At 30.6% G+C, this 10,135-nt stretch overlaps 1 protein-coding gene across 1 annotated transcript; it reads left to right on the plus strand.

Annotated features, from left to right (window-relative positions):
- The first annotated feature begins 771 nt into the window (after positions 1–771).
- Positions 772–4,735, plus strand: LOC124925624 (eukaryotic initiation factor 4A-3). The gene is made up of 8 exons (XM_047465679.1): positions 772–1,228; positions 1,850–2,090; positions 2,214–2,294; positions 2,446–2,553; positions 2,648–2,767; positions 3,025–3,192; positions 3,484–3,570; positions 4,211–4,735. The coding sequence occupies exons 1-8, from the start codon at positions 897–899 to the stop codon at positions 4,322–4,324; spliced, it is 1,251 nt and encodes a 416-aa protein (XP_047321635.1). The 5' UTR covers positions 772–896; the 3' UTR covers positions 4,325–4,735.
- Positions 4,736–10,135: the final 5,400 nt, after the last annotated feature.

Consider the following 10,135-nt stretch of genomic DNA (forward strand, 5'->3'; position numbering starts at 1 on the left):
TATTTTACATCTTTTAAATAATTATAATTAAATCTTGAAACATTAAATATTATCACATTCAGTGCCGGTCCGAAAATTGGGCTGCCCCATCCTATATAGAAAAACACTAGGCAATTAAATTAATTTTTTTTCATCTTAAACTACTAGGTAACACACTAATATAGTAATATGTTGAAAAAACTAATAAATTTAAGTAAAAACGTATTACTTTAATTTAAATAGATTGTCCTAGGGATTGAGCTGTTCTAGCCCGTGGGCTTGCCGGGCTTATCCTAAGGTGACTCTAATCACCTTGTTATAAATGAAACATGGTGAGTTGTGATTTTTTATATGTGTTGGAAGAAGTTTGATATTTTTATATAGGTAAATAAATTAAATTTCAAAATTACAATACAACATTTATCCCCTTTATTTTTATTTGATGTGTTGCTAGGAGCATTTAAAAAAACAAAAGATAGGTCTTCTTCCTTTATAATGAATTATTTAAAGTTATTTATAAATAAATTTATTGAAAAAATAAATCATTTGAGTAAAAAAATATAAGACATTTAATATTTTAAATAATTGATGTTCAAATATAAAATATAAAAGATTCAATGATTATTTATTTTCGATCACAATATTCAATAAATATTTAAGTATGTAATTTTAAACCCATAATAATAATAAATTCTTAAAATAATAAATTTATAAAATAAAATCAGAAAAAAATATCTATTAATTTGACAAACTGCAATATATCACGTCGTCTATTGGTCTCTTACTTTCTCTCTCTACCCCTCTCTCTCTCTCTCATATTCTAGGGTTTCTTCTTCGCTGTTTGCTGGTTGTGTTAAGTCCTAATTTCTCGTCTTTTCCGATTGTCATTCGGCGAACTGAAAGGGTGGTAACTGTAAATGGCGACGACAGCATCTGCGGGAGCTGGTGGTCCGTCTGTAGTTCCGGCCAACAGAGGTCGGAGAGCGGCTATGGAAGACGACGAGAAACTGATATTTGAGACCTCCAAGGGAGTAGAGCCGATCATGAGCTTTGATGAGATGGGAATTAAAGACAATCTTCTCAGGGGAATATACAACTACGGTTTCGAAAAGCCATCCGCAATCCAACAGAGGGCTGTCTTGCCTATTATACAAGGTCGTGACGTTATCGCTCAGGCCCAGTCTGGTACTGGAAAGACCTCTATGATTGCTCTCACTGTTTGTCAGATTGTCGACACATCCTCTACAGAGTACGAATCTAAACCTTATTTTGATTATTGTCCCTCTGGATCTTTAATTTTGTCTATAAATGCTTCGTTCAATGAGTTTAGCGTATAATCTGTCTTTTGGGAAATTCTACCTATGTAGTGCCTGCCCCCCCTTGATTACTTCTTTCTAAAACTGCAATAGAGCAATCTAGGGTTTCGTTCCTGTAGAAGTTAAACATAAATTTATTTTAGGTGGATAATTAATAACTCCTTTTAGGTGGACGTATGTTTCAATTGAATTACTATACGGTTGGATAAAAATGGATTGTTAGGATTTCAATTGGATCCATTCCTTAATAAAGTCTGTGCATTAAGGACTGTTCTTTCTTCTGGGAACATTCTCTTATCATCATACATATTTTTGTTTTGCATTGTTGTTGATAGTTTAACTAGGATGGAAAATGTTAAGAAATGCCAATATGCAGTTGCTTCTTTGATTTTTTTAAATTATTCTTCACATGTATATATAATGGAAAGACACATTCTTTACATGTGTTTCTATAAGAGCATTGAGTTTTGTGTCATGCTGTCTAGCTAGGAATTGTATATATTCCATAAGAAATTCAGATACCTGTTCTCTAAGTGGTTTATGCTCTTTTAAAGGGTTCAAGCATTGATCGTCTCACCTACAAGGGAACTTGCTGCACAGACAGAGAAAGTCATTTTGGCAATTGGTAACTTCATTAGCATACAGGCTCATGCATGTATTGGTGGAAAAAGTGTCGGTGAGGATATAAGAAAACTAGAGCATGGTGTACAAGTGGTGTCTGGAACTCCAGGAAGGGTATGTGATATGATAAAGCGAAGAACATTGCGAACTAGAGCCATCAAGTTATTAATTTTGGTTAGTATGAAGCTTTAATCGCCTTTCTACCCTCACCCCCTTTCATTTTCCCCTTCTCTGATTCTTAGGACAATGTTCTTTTGAAGCTAATTTTATTGTTGGATGTAAATCTATCCTTTCCAGGATGAGTCAGACGAAATGTTGAGTCGTGGTTTTAAGGACCAAATTTATGATGTTTATCGATATCTTCCACCAGAGCTTCAGGTAATAATCTACCACCGAGGATGTTTTTATTTTATTTTTTGGCATTTACATGCTTTTGCTAGATTTTATATTATTTATATATTCTTTTTGTACCTATGTTCTTGCAAGCTTCTTGATGTTGGTTGATGAACTATCAAATCTACTATTGCAGGTTGTCTTGATTTCTGCTACTCTTCCTAATGAAATACTTGAGATAACAGGCAAGTTTATGACAGACCCTGTTAGGATCCTTGTTAAGCGTGATGAGTTGACACTTGAAGTAAGTCATAATAACCTTATTATGTTGATTGTCAGTAGATTGGTTTATGTATATTTTAATTGTATGTATTATTTGTGTTGTTCTGTGTTTATAGGGCATCAAGCAATTCTTTGTTGCAGTCGAAAGGGAGGAATGGAAGTTTGATACTCTGTGTGATCTCTATGATACACTTACAATCACGCAGGCTGTTATATTTTGCAACACAAAACGGAAGGTATTTTTATTAGGATTTTGATGAATAAATGTCAATTTAGTCATATTGTATTCATTGGTTGAAGTTGGATATTATGTCTCTAATTAGAATGAGGACCAAAAGTTTATTATCTAGGCATCAAGGATTCAGAGCTTTTAAATGACAGTTTTGTAGTTTGAGTCAGTAGTTTTTGTCTGTACTTGTTCTAGTGTTTTTGGAGAAGTTTTTTAATCACAGACCATCTTTTTGATGATTTGATTATTTTAAATACATGACAGGTTGATTGGCTAACAGAAAAAATGCGTAGCAATAACTTCACAGTCTCTTCCATGCATGGAGACATGCCCCAGAAGGAGAGAGATGCAATTATGGCAGAGTTTCGAGGTGGAGAAACTCGTGTTCTGATCACTACAGATGTCTGGGCTCGTGGACTAGATGTTCAACAGGCAATTCCTTATTCTTCTTTATTGTGCTTTCTATTGATTATTTTTTTTCAATACTGCATCAGAAATGGTTAGATGTACTTGAGCATTAGGACACTTTCCAAACAATGAGCCTATATAGTTTATAGCGTGGGGATGCCTCCCATGTATAGAAAATGAGTATAACCTATATTAAGTCAGAAGATTATAAATGCTCTTAAAGGGTATCTTTAGAAATGTGAAAAATTCTCTTATTATGGTGGATCATGCTGCATGCTTCATTAACTTCTTTTTATGGCCATGTTCATTTTTCAGGTTTCTTTGGTGATAAACTATGACCTTCCAAATAATCGAGAGCTTTACATTCATAGAATAGGTCGTTCTGGTCGATTTGGACGCAAGGTAACTGCTTTATTTGTTTACTTTGTTTTTATTTATATTCTTTCATTTGTCTCATATTCTTCATTCCAATACTGCATTTTTTTATTAATAAATCCTGCTATTAAGCATATCTAGCTGTTGAAAAGAAATATTACATACATTTTTTTTATCCAGATTCAGTTATTGATTTATGTACAATAGAGCTCTCTATCTAATTCTAAGCCATGCTTAATTCAACATATTCCAAAGAGAATATACATCAGAAATTTTAATATATGACTCTAATCTCTGTCTATTTCCGTATATATCCCTATTAATTAAAGAATATATAAGTATATCAATTATCAAGTGATAGACAAGCTCATGAATAAAGATTTGTTACTTAGTTTGTCAAGCCCCACAAGGACTTGTGCGTATCCCACATGATATGTTCATTATTATTTGCTGAGCATGTAGTTTTGGTAATTTGTGTGGAACTTTCAAGCTGACACTGCATTGCCATGGCAGAGAAAGATGAGCATTTGGGGTTCTGGTTTGCTTAGTCTTCATTATCTCTAGTTGTGAAAATGCAATTATTAGGTGTAATTGCAAAACCTGAAATGAAGGAATACTATACTACACATGTAACTGAAATGTGCATTAATTTTTTATGTACACACAGGGTGTTGCAATAAATTTTGTCAAGAGTGATGATATAAAGATACTAAGGGACATTGAGCAATATTACAGCACCCAGATTGATGAAATGCCAATGAATGTTGCTGATTTGATATGAAGATCATTTTCCGAAGTTGTGTGGGCTTCTGTATCCAGTAATGGCGTGATGCTGCTTGTGTTTTATTTATGCTTTTGTTGTTGGTACTTAGATCTTGAATTTCTTTTTCTTTTTGTGGTGAGGTGAATCGAAAATGAGTGGAGTGATCTTCTTCTTCTTCTAACAGAAGGGTGCTTTCTAGTTAGCCACGGTGGTTTGTTTACCAAATTGTGCATGATTATATGATGATACTTAGATATAGGGTCGTCGGGTTCTCCTTAGAGTTTGGAAAGGCAGTTTCTATTCCCTTCTACTATTGGTTTGTCTCACTTTTGTTAATTAGGATATTTCTTTTTCTCTATGCTCTATGATTGTTTCAAAGTTCCTGTCTATTTTATTAATGGTGATCATAATTGCAAGTGTATTTATTTTGTATTTTATTAAGAAAAAATATATTTTTTCTAAGATATAATATATTGTTTGATTTTGGTCAAAACTGTAAATCTATATTGGTAAACCTTGAGGCTTGGGTTATTTAAATCATTTTCAAATAATCTATATTTACCTCTCTTTCAAGGCTGTCAAAATCGAGAGTTTGCGTAAAATCGTTAGACCATTGTAAACTCGTATCGTAAACTCGAATCGTAAACTCGTAAGAGTTTACTTATAAATAATATTAACTATTAAATTATAAATCATTCAAAATATTTTAAACTTAATAAATAAAAATCATTCAAAATACTTAATAAATTGTTCATAACCAACTTTTAAATCAATAAATTAAATCATCAACATTTGTCTCATTGTTAACATCAAAATTGTCTAAATCATCCATAGCATCATCAACTTCAACATCATCATCAACTTCATCATCATCATCATCTCTTTCTACTCCTTCTTTTTCACCATCTTCCTCGCATATTTCTTCTTCGTTTTCTCTAGATTCAGTACTATCTATAAATAAACGTGTTTGAGATGACGATGAATTATACGCATCATTTTCTTCAGTTATCCACTCATCATCAGAAGAAACATCTTCAACGTATTTTCTTAATACTTGCGTGTCATTTAACTTCATGTTGTACATGACAAATACCAAGTCATTCATTTTTTGTTGATGTAGACAATTTCTACGCTTTGTATGCACCTATAGGCAAAGAAGAATATTAATGTTATAATTTTAAACTTTGAATAATTAGGTAAACAAAAAGAAATTAAAATATGTAAAAACATAAATATACCATTTCAAATGCACTCCAATTCCGTTCACATCCAGATGAACTGCAAGTAAGACTAAGTATTCTAATAGCAAACATTTGTAGCTCTGGACATTCATCACCATAAGAATCCCACCATTCAGCTGGAGACTTTGTGCTTATTGCCATTTTTGCAAATTTAGAACCAAATAATCTTGCATTTTTAAATGATTCAAGCTGGCTATCTATCTTACTTATCATATTTTCATCTGTTATCATCCTTTCAATACAACTATATAAACCCTTTTTAATCTGAAAATTAGATTTAAAATCACAACTATAATGATATTGAGGATTTAGATAATAACCAGCAGCATGTAAGGGTTTGTGGAGTTGAATTGCCCATCGTTCATCAATGATCTTCCAAATAAGTTCATAACTAAAATGAAGACAAACAATATATTATGAATACATAGATAAATGAATATTTTATATAATAAAAATCAATAAAAATACAAATGTTAGTATGTTACTTACTTTCTCTTTATATTGTTGAAGTTGACTCTAATCTTTTCTTTAGCTTCATCCATTTGTTCATAAATAAAACCCATGGCAGGCTTAACATCTGAATCCACCATTCTAAGTACTTTAATTAGAGGTCTCGCAGCTTTGAGACATGTAATTATATTTGACCATAATCGACTACCAATAACCATTGCCTCAATTTTCTTTCCATCAACCGTACTCGAGAATGAACTTGATTTCCAATTTCTTGAACTAAACATAGTCATTAGTGGAACTTTTAAATTAATAAAACTCCCTAATGTGAGATATGCAGTGGCAAATCTTGTCTTTGCCGGTCTAATCAAGTTTCTTCCATCAGTAAAATGTCGTAACATAGATATAAGTAGAGTTCTCGAGTATATATACCTTGTTATGCTTTTGGCACTCTGAATTGTCAAGGTATGAACATGTATTTTTTTCTCAAAATCTTCTAACATGAGATCAATACAATGGGCAGCACAAGGAGTCCAATATAACCTTTTTCTTTTTTCCATCAACAACTCACCAGCTAATTTGTAATTAGCAGCATTGTCACTAACTATTTGAACAACATTCTCTTCTCCAACTTCTTCTACAATTGCATCTAACATTTGAAATATCTTATCCGCTGTCTTAGAAATGTCAGAAGTGTCAATGGAAGTTAAAAAAACCGTTCCTTTAGGACTGTTAACCAAAAAATTGCATATAGAACGTCTTTTCTTATCAGTCCAACCATCCGACATAATTGAGCAACCTGTTTTTCTCCATTCTATCTTAAAATCTCTTAACAACTCGTGTGTTAGTTCCACCTCTTTCTTTAGATATTTCACTCGTACTTCATGATAAATAGGTGGCTTAAATCCTGGACCATGTCTAGCAACCATCTCAAGCGCTTTTTCAAAATAAGGATTTTTCACAACATTGAAAGGAATGGCACTAGTATAGAGAAAACGAGAGATCATTTGACAAGCATCTTCCCTTAAATCTTTCTTAAATATTTCACTGACTGTTTTTTGTACGTTTGATCTCTTTATAAAAGATTGTCTCGCACCTTTGTCAAATTGTTTTGAAACAATTTGCATATCCTCTCCTTCATCATCTTCATTCTCATAAATATCTTTTTGTCTTTTTCTTTGTTTTGCCTCATCATTTTTCGATAAAAACTCTCTAACCTTTAATTTCACATCATCAGGAACACTAATACAAGGCTCAGCATCTTTGTGTGTACAAGCTAAATGATGTTTGAAACGATATATTCCACCCGAGAATATTTTAGAGCAAAATTTGCATTTAACTTTCTTAGAATTGCTATCAACATCAATTCCATACTCCCAACCAATATCAGATCTATTTCCCGGTTTATTCTTACTTAACTTATGAGCAACATAACCCGATAATGACATTGTTTTATAAGTTAGACTAACTCTGCAAAATATAAAACAATAATATTTTAATAAATTAGATATGTCAAATATATTTATCATCTAGTATTAATTAATAAATTATATAAAATGTATGTAATGTAAATAATCATATATTATTTTTATTGTTGTTTATGTGGACATTTTCAAATGGTAAAGGAGATTATAAGTTTATAACTAACTTTTATAAATTAGGATAACTATTTAGTTAAAGAAATTATAACTAAAATGCCTAACTAAATTAGGATAAGAATAGTTGAAGTAACTAAACTAGGATTTATTATTAATAAAATAATACTCTATAGATAATAGGGCAATGTCTAGGACAATGTTGAAAAGACAACACTCTGATTCATTGACAATGACTTGTCTTATGATATGTGTGAGTTGGAACTTATCATCTAACGGTAAAAAACAAAAAAGTAAAAAGTAAAGATACAATGAAGAATGAAAGAAATAGATATTACCTGACATTTAAAAAAAGAAAGGAAGAAACCTTAGTGTTTTAGAGAGAGAAACCTTTAAGTTCTTCATTATCTCCCATTGATGAAAAAAAAGAAATATGTTTACGATTTGCCAAGCTTAGATTCAAACAAAAGATGCAATTATTTTGAAGAAGTCGAGGAGTCTTCATTAATACGAAGTAGTTGAGGTAATATTGGTTTAAATTTTGAAATTTGAAAATGAGAAAAAGTAGAAATAATAAAACTTACCGATTTTTTCGTTTTTAACGTTTTCAACGGTTTGACCGAGTCAACACGCGAGTTAGCTTCGATTTTACACTTTTGCGATTTTTTTTCACTCGTGACTCGATTTCTTTAAGTAAAAACGCAAACTCGGACGAGTTTACGAGTTGACTCGCGATTTTGACAGCACTGCTCTCTTTGTCAAATAGAGTATTCTCTATTTTTTCTAAATATGTTTCTTTATGAGTTATTTATATAATTTTCAAATAATTTAGATCCCTTCACCTTTTTTTTTCTTTTTCTTTTTATCATTTATTAATATTTTCTTTTTACTTAATGATAGTATTTTTCATAATTTCAATCACAAAATCATTTAAACATGTCAATATCTGAGAAGAAAAATCCTTGTAAAAGTCATGTGTCAACAAAAATAAAAAATCTCTTACACTAAAAATAGTAGAAATAGCTTTTAACTAAATCACTTAAAAATACAGAGTTCTTAAAAAAACGTTAGAAAATTTATAAAATCTTAAGATCGAGTTAATTTTGATAATTTGTTAACTCGTAAAATTAATAGTTTGAAATATATATATATATATATATATATATATATATATATATATATATAAATAATGATGCTTAATAAAATAAATGTAGGGTGACACGTTCTCACCACAACTCATAGGCTTATTATATTTTTTTTAACATTTTATAACTGTTTCTCTTTTATCATAATTACCATAATTATTAATTTATCTTTACTAATTCATTTTTATTTTACTAATTTCACTTTTCTAATTATTATTTTTATTATTTTATCTTAATATAAAAAAATTCAATTTAATAAATGAAAAATTAGACATAAATAAGAGAAAAACATTAAATTTAATAAATGATAAATTAATGGGCATTCAACATAAATAAGAGAAAAACAATATAAATATTTGTGAACTTTTCTTTCTCTCACATATTCATTTTTTGCTTTTCGAACTGGAGCTGAAGGATTTCGAAGACGATTTCACTCCCTCTTTAGACCACGTGGTAACTCTCAATAGCCACACTCCAAAACTTATATAATAATATGAAAAGTTTACTTAAAGTATGAGCATAATATATTAGAAAACTAACATGTGTTTCGTTTGAGGGCTTATTTTTTGAATAATAGTTTTTCATTTTGGTTCAAACTGTTTAGAGTAGTTTTTAGCAATGTTTTAAAATACGCGGTCCGACCGGCGGTTCAACCGGTCCGACCGCGAAACGCTCTAGTGAACGGTCCGGTTATTAACTTTAAAACAGTAACCTTACGAACCGTTCAAAAACCGGTCCGATCGGCCGATCCTACCGGAAAACCAAACCGGAAATTTCCGGTTCGTAAGGTACATGATGATGATGTATTCTTTCTATTTTCTTCTTCTTTTTCAGTCTGGTTGTTTTCTTCTCCTTTTTCTTCTTCTTTTTCAGTCGGATTGTTAGAAATGAAAACCATATCGGAGATCTGCAAGGAGAGAAAATCGTTGGGCGAAAAAAATCTTGAAAACGAAGTATGTTGCAAGTGTGAATAGAGGAAGTTTTTTTTTACATCCATCTGTAGTGACAGACAGATGTCAATTCCTTTCCTTTCAGAGTTTTACTTCTTTTCTTCTTTACTTATACATAGTCTATAGTCTAGTATGATATCTATCATATATAAATATTTAATTTAATATTTTAATTAATATATATTTAATTATTATATATATATATATAATTGATTATATATATAATTTACATATTAATATATCTATAATATATTAATATTTAGTTTAACATTTTAATTAATATATATTTAATTATTATATATATATAATTGATTATATATACAATTTACATATTAATATATTTAAATTTATTTATATTTTAAAAATAAATAAAATCCGGTTCCACTAGAGGTTTAACCGGTTGAACCGGTCGAACCAAGTTCGCTCAAAAATCCAGGTCGATGACCGG

This window comes from Impatiens glandulifera, chromosome 2, assembly GCF_907164915.1.
Source record: "Impatiens glandulifera chromosome 2, dImpGla2.1, whole genome shotgun sequence".
NCBI classification, from domain to species: Eukaryota; Viridiplantae; Streptophyta; class Magnoliopsida; order Ericales; family Balsaminaceae; genus Impatiens; species Impatiens glandulifera.